A 15,960-nucleotide genomic window follows, 5' to 3' on the forward strand; every position below is an offset into this window, starting at 1 on the left:
TACCTGGAACAACATTGTGGGGAGATATAAAGGCATGATATATCCCCAAAAAGAGACTGACAGTGACATACCTACTGTTAGTGGCAGCAGAAAACCAGAATGAGATCTCACTGAAAAAAATATATGATTGTATAATGTTATTGTTTTTTTAAGAATGGGGGAAACTTTTTTATTTGTATGTTAACTGAGTAGGGAAATGTACATACTATTTTCATGATAGTGTGATTTTTCTCACATTTAAGCAGGAATGCAATATAAAAATGTGAATTTCTTAATGCTCAGCCATGTGATAATATTTCTTTCTGGATTATCTATGTATAAAACACACACATACACACATAACTGTCTCTATATCATAATTATATTTTTGTAAATATTATAATGCTTTTCTAAGACATTGAAGGCTTTTTGGGGCTAACTGCTTTGAAATATTTACATTTTCCACTATACACGTTTTAAAATATTATTTACTTGTATTTTCTTAAAATCTTTCTTTTCCACAAATCTGTGGGGAATATAAATCAATACATTTAAAACAAAGCGTTAAAACTGAAGACCTCACTTAATTAGAAATGTCATAAATATATGCAAAAATGGACTACGTATACTGTAAGAGGACTGTAGTTTAATATTTTTATCCAAATATGTTTAAAAACTTCAACCATTTGTTACAGTTCATGTTTTCTGTGTGAAACTTGTAGTTAATGTTCTTTATAAAGAGTGTCATAAGAGAAAAATAAGGATCCGATGGCCAGTAAGAAAGAAATCTAGAAAATGAAATTTTGAGTACTTCCTTTCCCATATATAATCTTCCTTCCTTGGGTCATTCGGAACAAAACTAGGACCCATTTAATTTCTATTGTGTTTCACAAAATTAAGAGTTGTTCATTATACCCTCTGAAGTACATGGTTAATTTCAAATAGCATATGGACCAAAATATTAGTGAGAAAATGGCTTTAATCAAATCTACCATTTTATGATTGTGATACAAAGCTGATATAGTGATTTTGTCTTATATGAATAAGTTATTACAGGTGATAACTCACTTACATACTATCAGAAGATAAACTCGTCAAACTTGCCAAGAATGAGAAAAGCCAAATTAGAAGTCCTATGTCCTAGTTTCCTTACAAAGGATAATTAAATATATTACTAAGAGCTTTACATATTTATTATATATTGTTGACAACTGGTTTAAACATCACAGCCTATGATGATAAACACTGCCTACATATATAAAAAACTTTTCATCAATTCTTAAGTTTCTTAAAATAGGCTTCAGGGAACGTAAAAAACAGAAATTATATGGAATATTTTCTGTGTGTACTTCTACATGCATTTTTCTAGGGAAAGAGTCCATAGTTTTCATCAGAATATCAAAGAAATCTGTGACCTAAATACATTTAAGAACCACATACACTACTGCTGACATTTTGTGCTTGGCAAATGAATGACAATAGAAGGAGTAATTTTTCTTAAATATTTTAAATTGTTTTCTCTTCCTTGTAATTGAAGATGAAAGGAGTAAGAAATTAAGACGTTTCTTTAATTTATACTGGTAATTTATTTAGGGGGGAGGGTACAAGAAAGTAGGTAAATAGGTAGGCCTCTAATTGAACCACCTCAGTAAGTTATGTACATATATATAAGATGAAAGTGTTTGACATTCTGAGGGTTTCCCTTGAAGGCAGGTCAAATGCTATTAGTAAACTTCAACAGATTGTTAATTCCTTAGATACAAGATTTTATAAAATAATATTTGAAAACAGATGGCTAACTAGAGGTTAGAAATACATTTCCTTCATTTTAATCCACATTATATTACATGCATTCTGCCACTACATTTTGGTACTATTTAAGGTGTCCAATTTTTTATAGGTGACTTTTGCAATTCAGGGAAGATTTGGGCATTTTATTTTTTAAAATTCATTTTATTTATTTTTATTTATTTATTTTTGAGAGGGAGTCTAGCTCTGCCCCTCAGGCTGGAGTGCGGTGGCGCAATCTCTGCTCACTGCAACCTCCGCTTTCCGGTTTCAAATGATTCTTCTGCCTCAGCCTCCCGAGGATCTGGGACTACAGGCACGTGCCACCATGCCCGGCTAATTTTTTGTATTTTTAGTAGAGATGGGGTTTCACCATGTTAGCCAGGATGGTCTCGATCTCCTGACCTCATGATCTGCCCACATCGGCCTCCCAAAGTGCTGGGATTACAGGCATGAACCACTGTGCCTGGCTGATTTTAAATGAAAGAATATCTAATTGGGAGAAGTGTGAAAGGAAAGAAATCTTTTTCAAAAGCTGACCACAAAGAGTAGTTAAAAGTTTTTGTCACTATCTTCACAAATGTGTAAAGCACAGATCTTAACATAGTGCTTGGCATATTGTAGAGTGTTCAATAATAGTTTTTATTATTATTACCCAGATTCAACAGTGGCAAGAAACAGCATTCTACATAAGGAGAAACAGTTCCATCAAATCCTACTTACTTTAATGCAAAGTAATTTATGGAGACAATTTACGGTATTGCGTTGTAAACCATTAGTGAAAACTGTTTTTCACAGTTGAATGAAATAAAAATCACTATATCTCAACTATATTGTTTAATGTAGCTTATTTATTTTTTAAAAATAAACTTTTGAACTGTTTTTTTTTCTATTGTGCTTACATTCCTTCCCCAGTAAATATATTTTAGCAACATGTAATCAATTACCTAAAGTATAAGTAAGAAACTCGGTAAGTATCTGGATTTTAATCTGACTTGTCATCCCCTCCCTCTTAAAAAATAATTCATTTAGTATAAACATACAATCAAATGAATCTACTCAAAGTGTCTTTAATTATTTCCACCACTGGCATTAAATCCTGTACGCTTTTGAGGCGAATTTCTGGTGACCTGACGCACCTCTCAAACCCTTGCTAACTAGAATATATTCCAGTTCAGCCATTTTGTATTCCGCCCTCTTGAGGTTTACCAATAGTCGCTTCTGCATGTCTTTCGAGTGTGAGAAATTATTTAAAATATCCCGAGAGAGGTTGTTGAATACAAGATCGTTGTCTGTATTGCTGCTAATTAACCCAGAAGAGCGTCTTAGTAGTGCAAAAGCAGTTGAAATTAATGACATTTCGCCAGTGTTTCTCTGTAAAGGAAGGGAATTATACATATGTAGTTTATCGAATTAAGCAATTTCCAAACTACCGAAAAACAACTTGTTTAATCTTGGTTACCAAAATAAACTGATTTCCCCTAATATGTAGACATTAAAAATGTATTGAATTACTACATTAATTCAAAAATATATTCTTCCAAAACCAGACTGAGAAAAAAATATATGAAAATACCCGTTAGTGCCAAAGTTCCATATCCTTTCCTTACATTTCTTGAGCAGCCCGGTAGGTAAACACATGAACCCTGTCTTTGACTCCTATCTAAAAGCACTTCACTTGTGACTTTAACACCAGAAAATCCACATTTACACTCAAATTATTTGTGAACGCCCAGAAAACACCCTTAAAATAAAGATGGCGAGATTAGCAAACAGACACGTTGGGGAGGAGATGCAAGAGAAGAAAGAGAGAAGGTAAGATTCTTTTTTTTTTTTTTTTGAGACGGAGTCTCGGTCTGTCGCCCAGGCTGGAGTGCAGTGGCGCAATCTCGGCTCACTACAAGCTCCGCCTCCCGGGTTCACGCCATTCTCCTGCGTCAGCCTCTCCGAGTAGCTGGGACTACAGGCGCCCGCCACCACGCCCGGCTAATTTTTTGTATTTTTAGTAGAGACGGGGTTTCACCGTGGTCTCGATCTCCTGATCTCGTGATCCGCCCGCCTCGGCCTCCCAAAGTGCTGGGATTACAAGCGTGAGCCACTGCGCCCGGCCGAAGGTAAGATTCTTAAAGTGGGGAGATGGTGGTGGGGAATGGGCACTGACAACTGCACTTTGCTCTCCAGTGAGTGAAAAGCTGACCATATTACTTAGGGACTTGGGGCTTTTTAGAAGAGACCACAACTGTCGAATCACTGGTCAGAATACGGGAATTGCGGGACTGAGGGGGTAAAAGTCTGGGGCTCCTTTCAGCGAAAGAGGAATGAGATGATCTCCCCTTACCTCTCATTTTACTGTATTTTACTCTCTTACATACACACTCCCCAGTCCATATACTTATCTAGCTTCATCTAATTCAAATCTCCCTTACATTCACCGTTACCTGAAAGCGATATTTCCAGAAGACAATCAAGGCACACAGAATGCCGCTTGCTAGGAGTAAAAAGATGTTCATGGCTCCTCTTCGGCCTCTTCTCCCTTCTCGGGACGGACCCCCTCAGCTGGTAATTGGGAAGCAGTAGGCCCCTAGTCAGCCTGATTTGGGAAGATTCAGGCCAGGATGCTATGTGTCTTGCACCGCCTGGTGCAACTGGGATGTTCTGGGTTGTCCCGCTTTATATACTGCTGAGGACGCGAGACCTCACAGTTGGGCACGCACGCGGAGGTGCTGCGCCACAATAAGACGACGTAAAAACCGGCCCTGCTGGAAACCAGGCGGCACTTAGTAACTGCCCACCTGGTTAGTGTCAGGTGCTTAGAGAGGAGAGTGAAAGACAGGAAGTTTGGGATTTCTGGGAAGCTGAAACGTGGTGGAAGTATAGCCTCCAAATGGATTGGTTAAATAGAGTATTTTAAAACTGCTCCTACTTAAAAAAAAATATGTCTTTGCTGCAACCACTCCTTTATTCACTTCAAAAACAAGACAGAAACGCACTGTAAAAAGTAGTTGCCCACAAATTATCTTTGCCAGAAACTACCTACTCCACACTCACATTGCTATTTTAGAATTTACTCCAACCCTAGTCACATTGGAATAATTACGTAGATTTGTGTCATTATACAGTTTAAGAAATAATTTTGGGGACGTTTTCACATATAAGCCTCACAACAAATTTGCACTAAAGGTATCTTTTTTTTTAAAATTTCACGTTTATACCATGACATTTATTTTTATTTTATTTTTTATTAATCAACTTTTATTTTAAGTTCTGGGATACATGTGCAGGATGTGCAGGTTTGTTACATAGGTAAACGTGTGCCATGGTTGTTTCCTGCACAGATCAACCCATCACCCAGATATTAAGCCCAGCACCCATTAAGCTGTTCTTCCTGATGCTCTCCCTTTCACCCATCCCACCCCCGCCCCCCACAGGCCACAGTGTGTTTTGTTACCCCCTGCCATGTGTCCATGTGTTCTCATCATTCAGCTCACACTTATAAGTGAGAACATGTGGTGTCTGGTTCTCCAGAGCCAAGGTATTTTTACTACTGTGTCTAATTTTGCAAATGTGGAAACAGATGCAGGTTTTAAACTCATTTGAAACTATTTAGCAAAAGCAGGACTTGAATCCATGGAGTTTGAGCTCTGAGATAAACTCCCCCATTCCCATCCTTATTCACATGATCTCCACCTCCACCCTGATTTGTGAGCATCAGGTATTTAATATTCTCCAACCAAAGAATTGAACAGTGTAGTTGGATTTGTACTGATGTGAGGTAACACATACAGGAATCATTGCACTAGACAAGTTAGAAGTGTTCAAGAAGGCCGGGCGCGGTGGCTCACGCTTGTAATCCCAGCACTTTGGGAGGCCGAGGCGGGCGGATCCCGAGGTCAGGAGATCGAGACCACGGTGAAACCCCGTCTCTACTAAAAATACAAAAAAATTAGCCGGGCGTGGTGGCGGGCGCCTGTAGTCCCAGCTACTCGGAGAGGCTGAGACAGGAGAATGGCGTGAACCCGGGAGGCGAAGCTTGCAGTGAGCCGAGATCGCGCCACTGCACTCCAGCTTGGGTGACAGAGCGAGACTCCGTCTCAAAAAAAAAAAAAAAAAGAAATGTTCAAGAAATTCAGTTAAATGTAGGCTATAGACACAGGAGTGGGACAGAGAAGTGCTGGAAAGGGAAGGGCATGGTCCCTGGCTAGAGCTTCCCGCCCCGGGCCTGTGCCCACAGACCTAGGTGAGAACAGGCATTTCTGTTTTCCTGCCCAAATGTTGCATTTGCAAAGACAACCCTGGGCTGCCATGTCCCCATGCTGTGCCTATAAAAACTGGGGACCCTAGCAGGCACAGACACAAGTGGCTGGATGTCCAGAGGAATACACCAGCAGAACACACAAGAGGCTGGACGTTGAGAGGATGTCGAGGGGTGAGAGCACACTGATAGGCACGGGCAAGCTGGCAGGCCATTGACTGGTGGAACGATGCAGAGTTTGTTCGGGGTGATTGGAGGGGACCCCAGCTGCTGAGTGGCCCAACTTCAGAGGAAAACCACCTTTCCACTCCATCTCCCTTATGGCTCCACCATCTGCCCAAAACTACTTCCACTCAATAAAACCTTGCGCTCCTTCTCCAAGCCCATATGTGATCCAATTTTTCTGGTACCCTAAGTCAAGAACTCTGGATATAGGAAACTCTCTGTCCTTGCAATAAGGCAGAAGGTCTAATTGAGCTGTTTAACACAAGCCACCTATAGACACCAAAACTAAAAGAGGATATGGTAACACAGGCTCTCTGCAGCCTCAGGAGCTGTAAACATTAACCCCTGGAGGATGCCATGAAGTCGAGCCCCACAACCTGCTCTTCTGCCTGGTCCGCCTAGGGTTTTTGTGCAGCGAGACACTGAAGAAGCCAGCCACACCTCCATCACACACTCTGTGATGGAGACAAGGGAACTTTTCTCGATTCACTATGACACTAACCTAAGACCCAGAATTTAAAAACAATAGTCACCGTAATCTCAAGGTGAGCGTCCAACTGCAACGCAGTAACTCTGCTAGGTACACAACCCTCATCTTCATATAGATGGGAAGGGGAGGAATTATATTTTTAATTTTTTTATATCACACCATTTCCTAGCTATGAGTACAAAGCTTAACATTTTATTGATTCAATTAATATTTATTAAACACTTACATACTAGACACTGTGTTGTATTTTAGGAATCTGATTAGGAGCAAAAATAAAGTCTTTGTCCACCTGGGATGTGCACTCTGGTGTAAGAGACAGATATTAATCAAATACAGAAATGCATGTGAAAGTGCTGAGATAAATGATAGCAATGAGTACATAGTGCTGTGGGAGCTCATAATAGGATATGGGATCTAAAGGGGAGTGAAGTACCTGGCTTTATGGCTTACTCAATGGGATGGATAGAAAATGACCAAGTGTGGAGTTGCTGATCATTAATTTAGTCTTGGACACATCAAGTTTGAGGTGACTTTGAGGCATGAAATAAATGTTCCCATGGAGATAAGTGAAGACGTAAATCTGTGAGTCATCTGCATGTAAATGATAATTGAAACTCTAGATATAAAAGAAATTTCTTCATGTCAGTGTAGGGAGTACAAATGAAGAGAAGTTTGAATGGAGCCTTGAAAGATTTTAATATTTAATGGCTGGGCAATAACACTTCTATTAGTATGTGATTGTGGGCTTCCTGACATCTAAATTTCCTGTTTCATTGAATAAAATTTAGGGAAGCCCATTAACCTTATCTCTAACAATAGGACTGTGAATTTTGATCCTACTGGTATTTAAATGAAAACTTCAGAGATCTTGGAAAATATTCTCATCAAACACATTAAAGTACTGTTGCTAATCATTGATTTTTTTCATTTTATTTTTAATTGTTATATATATATATATAACATAGAATTTAACATTTTAATCAATTTTAAATGTACAGTTTTGTGGTAATAGGTATATTCACATGGTTGTGCAACCATCACAATAATCCATTGCCAGAGCTTTTTCATCTTCCCCAACTGAAACTCTATATTTATGAAACATTAACTTCCCATTTTCCTCTTTCCCTACTTCTTGGCAACCACCATTCTATTTTCTGTCTTTATTAATTTGACTACATTGGATACCTCATACAAGTTGAATTATGCAATATTTGTCCTGTTATGAATGGCTTATTTCAATGCGCATAATATACTCAAAGTTCATCCATATTGTAGTATGTGTCACGATTTGCTTTCTTTCATGAAGGGAAGGCTGAATAATATTCCACTGCATGTGTATACCATGTTTGGCTCATCCATTCTTCTGTTGATAAACTCTTGTGTTGTTTTCATGTTTTAATATTACAAATAATGCTGCTTTGAACATGGATGTACAAATGTATCTTCAAGATCCAGCTTTTAATTTCTTTGGGTATATACCCAGAAGTGGAATTGCTGGATAATACGGTAATTCTATTTTTAGCTTTTTCAGGAACTTCATAGTGTTTTCCACAGCAGCTATACCATTTTATATTTCCACAAACAGTGCACAAGGTTTCGAATATCTCCTTGTCCTCCTCAACACATGTTATTTTCTATTTTCTTGCTTTTGTTTATATAGTAGCCATCCTAATGTTTATGAAGGGTCTTTCATTGTGACTTTGATTTGCATTTATGATTAATGATGGATGTTCAGTGTCATGTCATGTGCTTATATCTTCTTTGAAGAAACCTCTACTCAAGTCCTCTGCCTGGTTTTTGTTTGTTTTCTGTTGTTGAGTTGTAGAAGCTCTTTATATATTCTGGATACCAATCTCTTATTAGATATATGACTTGTAAGTATTTTCTTTGTTCCTGTGTGTTGCTTTTTCACTCTTTTAATAGTGTCCCTTAATGCACAAAAGCTTATAATTTAAATGAAGTCCACTTTACCTATTTTTTCTTTTGTCATCTGTAATTTTGTTGTCATATCCAGGAAATCACTGCCAAATCTAAAATCATGAAGCTTTTCTTAAATGTTTCCCCTAAGAGTATTTTAGTCTTACCCCTTAAGTTTAGTTTCTTGATCCCTTTTGAGTTAATTTTTGTGTATAGTGTAAAGGGTCCAACTTTATTATTTAGCCTGTGGAGATCCAGTTTTCCCAGCACCATTTATGGAAAAGACTAATTATTCCTCATTGAATAGTCTGGGCACTCTTGATGAAAATCAATTGACCACGTATTCAAGGGTTTATTTCTGTGATCTCTGTTCTGTTCCATTACTTCATGTGTGTCTTCATGTAGCAAATTGTTTTGACTACCACAGTGTTTGGTAAGTTTTGAAATCAACAAATGTGAGTCCTCTAACTTTATTCTTATTTCTCAAGATAGTTTTGGCAACTTGATTTCTCTTGTGTTTCCAAATAAATTTTAGGATGGATTTTGATATTTCTGCAAAAAATGTCTTTGGGATGTTTCCATAGGGTTTGCATTGACTCTGTAGATCCCTTTGGGTAATATTGACATTTTGAGATTATTAAGCCTTTCACTCCAATATTACAGTATTTATTTTTATTTATTTGTATCTTCTTTAAATTATTTCAGCAGCATTTTGTCGTTTTTAGTGTACAAGTATTTTGCTTCCCTCATTAAGTTCATTTCTGTGTTTTACTCTTTTTGAGACTATTGAAAATGGACTTGTTTTCTAAATTTTCTTTTCAGATTTCATTGTTAGTGGACAGAAATGCAAGTGATTTTTGAGTGTGGATTTTACATCCTACGACTTTGCTGAATCTTCTTATTAGTTCTAATTGTGAGTGTGTGTTGATGTATATGTGTATGTGTATGTGTGTTTGGGTGTAATGTTTAGGGCTTACTAAATATAAGACTATGTTATTTGCAAACAAAGATCATTTTACTTCTTCCTTTTCTATTTGGAGACCTTTTGTTTATTTTTTAATCGCTCTGGTTAGGACTTTGAGTACCAGCTTAAGTAGAAGTGGCAAAAGAGGGTATCATTGCCCTGTTCCATGACTTAGAAGAAAAGCTTTCAGCCTTTTACCATTGAGAAATTTCAATTTCTAGTTTGTTGAGTGTTTTTATCTTGAAGGCTGTTGAATTTTGTCAAATATTTTTCTGCATCAATTGAGATGATCATGTGCTTATTTCCTTTTTATTCTGTTAATGTGATGTATTATGCTGATTGATTTTTATACATTGAACTATCCTTTCTTTCCAGGAATAAATCCTAGTTGGTCATAGTGTATAATTTTTTAAATATTCTGTTCCCTTCAATTTGCTATCATTTAAAAATATACGATTTTAGAGAAGCTTCAGACTCACAGAAAAAATTGAACAGAAAGTACAGATATTTACCATATGCCTCCAGCCCTCACAGATGCATTGCCTCCCAGATTTTCAACATCTCATGACCAGAATGGTAAATTTGTCACAACTGATGAACCTAAATTAATAACTCTTTATAACACAGAATCCATAGTATACATTAGGATTCACTTGAGTGTTTTACATTCTATGGGTTTGGCAAATTTATATGTATCCACCATTATAGTATTGTACAAAGTGGATTCACTAAAAATCCTGTTGTACTCCACCTATTTATACCTACCTGACCTCAACTCCTGTAATTCACTGATCATATTACTGTATCCATAGTTTTGCCTTTTCCAGAATGTTATATAGTTGGAACCATACAATGTATAGCATTTCTGAATGGCTCCTTTTACTTAGTAATATGCAGGTAGGTGTCCTCTATGACTTTACATGGATTCATAGCTCATATCTTTTTAGTCCTGCAAAATATTCTGGTGTCTGGATATACAATAGTTTATCTGTTAACCTACTCAAAGACATCTTGCTTGCTTCCAAGTATTGGCAATTATGAAAAAAGCTGCTATAACCATTCATGTGCAGGTTTGTGTGTGGACATAAGTTTTTAACTCTTTTGAGTAAATATCAAGGAATATGACATTATATGGTAAAGGTAGATTTAGTTTTGTATGAAACAACCATCTTCCAAAGTGACTATAACATTTTGCTTTCCACCAGTATTAAGTGAAAGTTCCTGTTGCTTCTACATTCTTGCTGACATTTGGTGTCAGTGCTCTGGATTTTGGCAATCCTAATAGATGTATAGTGATATGTCATTCTTGCTTTAATTTGGATTTCTCAGGTGATATCTCATTCTGGGCATATTTTTGTATGCTTCTTTGCCATCTGTATATTTCTTTGGTGAAGTGTCAGTTAAGGTTTTTGTCTCATTTAAAAATTAGGCTTTTTGTTTTCTTATTATTGAGTTTTAATAGTTCTTAGTATATTTTAGATAGCAGTCCATTATCAGATAATGTTTGAAAATATTTCTCCTACCTTTGGCTTATCTTTTTATTGCCCTGACTGTGTCTTTCATAGAGGAGAAAATTTTAATTTGAATGAAATCCACCTTATCCCCTTTTTCATGGACTGTGCCTTTGGTGTTGCATCTAAATTGTCATCACCAAACCCAAGGTCATCCAGATTTTCTCCTATCTGCTATGAGTTCTATATTTTTCTGTTTTACATTTAGATCTGTGATTCATTCTGAGCTCATTTTTATGAAGGTTTTAAGGTCTGTCTGTGGATTTATTTTGTGCACATGGATGCCCAGTTATTTCAGCACCACTGATTGAAAGACTATGTTTGCTCCATTTTATTGACCTTGTTCCTTTGTCAAAGACCAGTCAACTATATTTATCTTAGTCTGTTTCTTGTCTCTGTATTCTGTTTCATTGATCTATTTGTCTATCCATGTTATTGAGATGAGATCTTGCTATGTTGCCCAGGCCGGACTTAAACTTATGGGCTCAAGAAATACTCCCCACTGAGCTTCTGAAATAACTGGCACTACAGACATGCACTGCCATGACAGTGCCAGACTTATCTGTCTACTCTTCTTGCCAATATCACACTGTCTTGATTACTGTAACTGTACAGTAAGTTTTGAAGAAGGGTAGTGTCAGTCCTCCAACATTGTGATTTTCATTCAATAATACTGTTGTCTATTCTATGTCTTTTACCTCCTCATACAAACAATAATCTATTGATGTCCACAAATTAATGTTCTGAGATTTTTGTTGGGATTTCTCTGAATCCATCAATCTGAGAAGAACTGACATTTTGACAATATTGACTCTTTCTATCTATGAACATAAAATATCTATTTAGGTTTATTTGTTTCATTCAAGGTTTATAATTAACTTTACACATATATCTGGTATTTTTTTAAGATTTACACCTTTTTTTAGTTCCTAATGTAATATAATTTATATATAATAATTTAAATATGATATAATTTATAATTATGTATTCCTAATATAATTTTTTAAATTTCAAATTTCAATTGCTCAGTGCTGGTATATAGAAAGCAGTTGACTTTCATATATTAACCTTATATCCTGCAACCCTACTGTAGTTTCTTATTGGTTCTAGAAGGGTTTATTTTGGGAGTTGTTTGAGATATTCTACATAGATGATCATGTCCTTTGTGAATAAAGACAGTTTATTTCTCCCTATCCAATGTGTATACTCTTTATTTTTTTCTTGTCTTATTGTGCTATCTAGGACTTCCCATACAATGCTCAGAACCAGTAGTGAGAGCTGACACTCTTGCCTTGTCCTTTTTGTAAAACATTCTTTAATTTTAAATTTTTGTGGGTACATTCCGGGTATATATATATTTATGAGATAGGTGAGATATTTTGATATATCCATGCAAGATGTACTAATTGCATCATGGAAGATTAGGTATCCATCTTTCCAAGCATTTATCTTTTGTATTACCAACAATCCAATTATAGTCTTTTAGTCATCTATTTATTATTTATTTTTTTAAAATTATAATTAAACTATTATTGATGATAGTTACCCTGTTTTGCTACTAAATATGAGGCATCTTTTATTCATTCTATTTTTTTGTACCTATTAACCACCCTCAGTTTTCTACCACCACCTTGCTCGCTTCCATTCCCAGCCTCTGGTAACCTTCCTCCTACACTCTATGTTTATAAATTCAATTGTTTTGACTTTTAGATCCCACAAATAATTGACAACATACAATATTTGTCTTTTTCTTCCTCACTTATTTTGCTTAAACATAATGATCTCCAGTTCCATCCATGTTGTTGCAAATGACAGGATCTCATTCTTTTTTATGGCTAAATAGTACTCCATTGCATATCTGTACCACATTTTCTTTATCAATTCAACTGTTGAAAAACACTTAGGTCGCTTCCAAATCCTATTTGCAACAAACATGGGAGTGCAGACATCTCTTTTATATACTGATTTCTTTTGAGTATATGCCCAGCACTGGGATTGTTGGAGTATATGCTACCTCTCTTTTCACTTTTGTGAGGAAAGTCAAAAGTGGTTGTACTAATTTCCATTCCATCTAACAGTGTACAATGTTTCCCTTTTCTCCACATTCTTGCCAGAATTTGTTATTGCCTGTCTTTGGATATAAGCCATTTTAACTGAGGTGAGATGATATTTTATTGTAGTTTTGATTTACATTTCTCTGATGATCAATGATGTTGAGCTCCTTTCCATATGCCTATTTACCATTCGTATGTCTTCTTCTGAGAAATGCCTATTCAAATCCTCTGCTCTTTTTTAATTGTATTATTGGATTTATTCCTATAAAGTTGTTTGAGCTCTTTATATGTTTTGGTTGTTAATCCCTTGTCAGATAGATAGTTCAGAAATATTTTCTTCCATTCTGTGGGTTGACTCTTCAGTTTGTTGATTGTTTCCTTTGCTTTACACAAGCTGTTTAGCTTGATGTGATTCCGTTTGTTCAGGTCTACTTCTGTTTTCTGTGCTCAATAAACTTTTGCCTAGAACAATGTCCTGGAGTCTTTCCCCAAATTTTGTAGTAGCTTCATAGTGTGAGGTCTTAGATTTAAGTCTTTAATCCATTTTGATTTGATTTTTGTATCTAATGAGAGATAAGGGTCTAGTTTTCTTCCCTTGCATATGGATATCTGGTTTTCCCAGCACCATTTATTGAAAAGACTGTCTTTTCCTCAGTATATGTTTTTGGCATCTTTCTCAAAAATAGGTTAACTGTAGCTGTGTGGATTTCTTTCAGCTTCTCTGTTCTGTTTCATTGGTCTATGTGTCTGTTTTTATGCCAGTAACATGCTGTTTTGGTTACCATAGCTCTGTAGTATAATTTAAAGTGAGGTAATGCAATTCCTCTAGTTTTTGTTGTTGTTGTTTAGAATAGCTTTGGCAATTCTGAATCTCTTGTGGTTCTATATAAATTTCAGGACTGTTTTCTTTCCATTTCCATGAAGAATGACATTGGTATTTAGATAAGGATTACATTGAATCTGTATATTGCTTTGGGTAGTATGGACATTTTAACAATATTGATTCTTCCAATCTATGAACAAAGAATTTCCATTTTTATGGTGTCCTCTTCAATTTCTTTTATGAGTGTTTTATAGTTTTTATTATGGGGATATTTTATGTACTTTGCTTAAATTAAATCATAGGTATTTAATTATATTTTGTGGCTATTGAAAATGAAATTACTCTTTAAAATTTATTTTTCACATTGTTCATTGTTGGCATGTTGAAATGCTACTGATTTTTTATGTTGATTTTGTATCCTACAACCATAGTGAATTTGTTTATCAGTTCTAATAGTTTTTTGTAGTCTCTGGGTTTTTCTAAATATAAAATTATATCACCTGCAAACAAGAATACTTTTACTTCTTCCATTCTAATTTCTATGCCATTTATTTCCTTCTCCTGTTTGATTGCTCTAGCTAAGATTTCCAATACCATGTTGAATAGCAGTGGTGAAAGTGGGCATCCTTGCTGTGTTCCAGACCTTAGAAAAAAGGATTTCACTTTTTCTCCATCCAGTATGATGCTAGCTGTGGTTATGCCATATATGGCTTTTATTATGTTGAGGTATGTTCCTTCTATAACTAGATTTTTGACAGTTTTTATCAAAAAGAGATGTTGAATTTTATAAAATGCCTTTTCAGCATCCATTGATATAATTGTATGGTTTTTATTCTTCATTTTATTGATCTATCACATTGATTGATTTGTGTACGTTGAACCATCCTTGCATCCCAGTAATAAATCCTACTTGGTCATGATGAATGTTCCTTTAAATGTATGGTTGAATTTGATATGTTAGTATCTTGTTTAAGATGTTTGCATCAATATTTATCTGAGGTATTAGACTGTGGTTTTCTTTTTTTGTCTTTGTCTGGTTTTGATATCAGGGTAATACTGGCCACATAGAATAAATTTGGAAGATTTTTCTCCTCCTCTATTTTTTGGAATAGTTTGAGTAGGATTGGCATTAGTTCTTCTTTAAATACTTTGTAGAATTCAGCAGGAAAGCCATTGAGTCTCAGGCTTTTCTTTACTGGCTTTTTTTTTTTTTTTTTTAGCTTGGAACTCATTACTTGTTATTTGTCTCTTCAGGTTTTGGATTTCTCCCTTATTCCATCATGGTAGGTTGTATGTGTCTAAGAGTTTGTCCATTTTCCATAGAAATTCCAATTTATTGCATATAGTTGCTCATAGTAGCCGCTGAGGATTTTTTGAATTTCTGCAGCATCAGTTGTAATGTCTCCTTTTGGATGTCTGATTTTATTCATTTGGATCTTCTCTCTTTTTAGTATGGCTAAAGGTTTGTCTACTTTGTTTAACTTTTCAAAAAAAGAAAATAACTTTTAGTAACATTGATCATTTGTATTATTTTCTTCATTTCAATTTCATTTGCTTCTACTCTGATCATTATTTCTTTTCTTCTATTAATTTTCAGTTTCGTTTGCTCTTGCTTCTCTAGTTCTTTAAGATGCATTGTTAGGTTGTTTATTTGAAGTTTTTCCTTTTATCTCATAGACACATTTATAGCTATAAGCTTCTCTCCTAGTACTGGTTTTGCTCCATCTCATAGGTTTTTGTATATTGTGTTTCTATCATCATTTGTTTCAAGAATTGTTTTCAATTTCTTTCTTAATTTTTCACTTACCCACTGGTAATTCAAGAGTATATTGCTTAATTTCCATGTATTTGTATAGTTTTCAAACTTCCTCGTTATCAATTTCTAGTTGTATTCTACTGTAGTCACAGAGGATGCTTGATATTATATCAGTGTTTTGAATGCTTTAAGACTTGTTTT

At 35.5% G+C, this 15,960-nt stretch overlaps 1 protein-coding gene across 1 annotated transcript; it reads right to left on the reverse strand.

Moving 5' to 3' along the window:
- Positions 1–2,817: 2,817 nt before the first annotated feature.
- LOC129476271 (kita-kyushu lung cancer antigen 1-like) lies at positions 2,818–4,428 on the reverse strand. Its single transcript, XM_055269058.2, has 2 exons — positions 4,206–4,428; positions 2,818–3,141 (listed from the first exon to the last, which is right to left on the reverse strand). Exons 1-2 carry the CDS (start codon positions 4,275–4,277, stop codon positions 2,860–2,862), a joined length of 354 nt encoding a protein of 117 aa, XP_055125033.1. The 5' UTR covers positions 4,278–4,428; the 3' UTR covers positions 2,818–2,859.
- Between the last annotated feature and the right edge of the window lie 11,532 nt (positions 4,429–15,960).

Source organism: Symphalangus syndactylus, chromosome X (genome assembly GCF_028878055.3).
Source record: "Symphalangus syndactylus isolate Jambi chromosome X, NHGRI_mSymSyn1-v2.1_pri, whole genome shotgun sequence".
Lineage (NCBI taxonomy): Eukaryota > Metazoa > Chordata > Mammalia > Primates > Hylobatidae > Symphalangus > Symphalangus syndactylus.

Excerpts from the sequence above, each read along its gene's own strand:
- LOC129476271 (XM_055269058.2), bottom strand. The coding sequence starts at position 4,277 with ATGAACATCTTTTTACTCCTAGCAAGCGGCATTCTGTGTGCCTTGATT. Across the intron at positions 3,142-4,205 it reads TCTGGAAATATCGCTTTCAG|AGAAACACTGGCGAAATGTC; the intron begins GTAACGGTGAAT and ends CTTCCTTTACAG.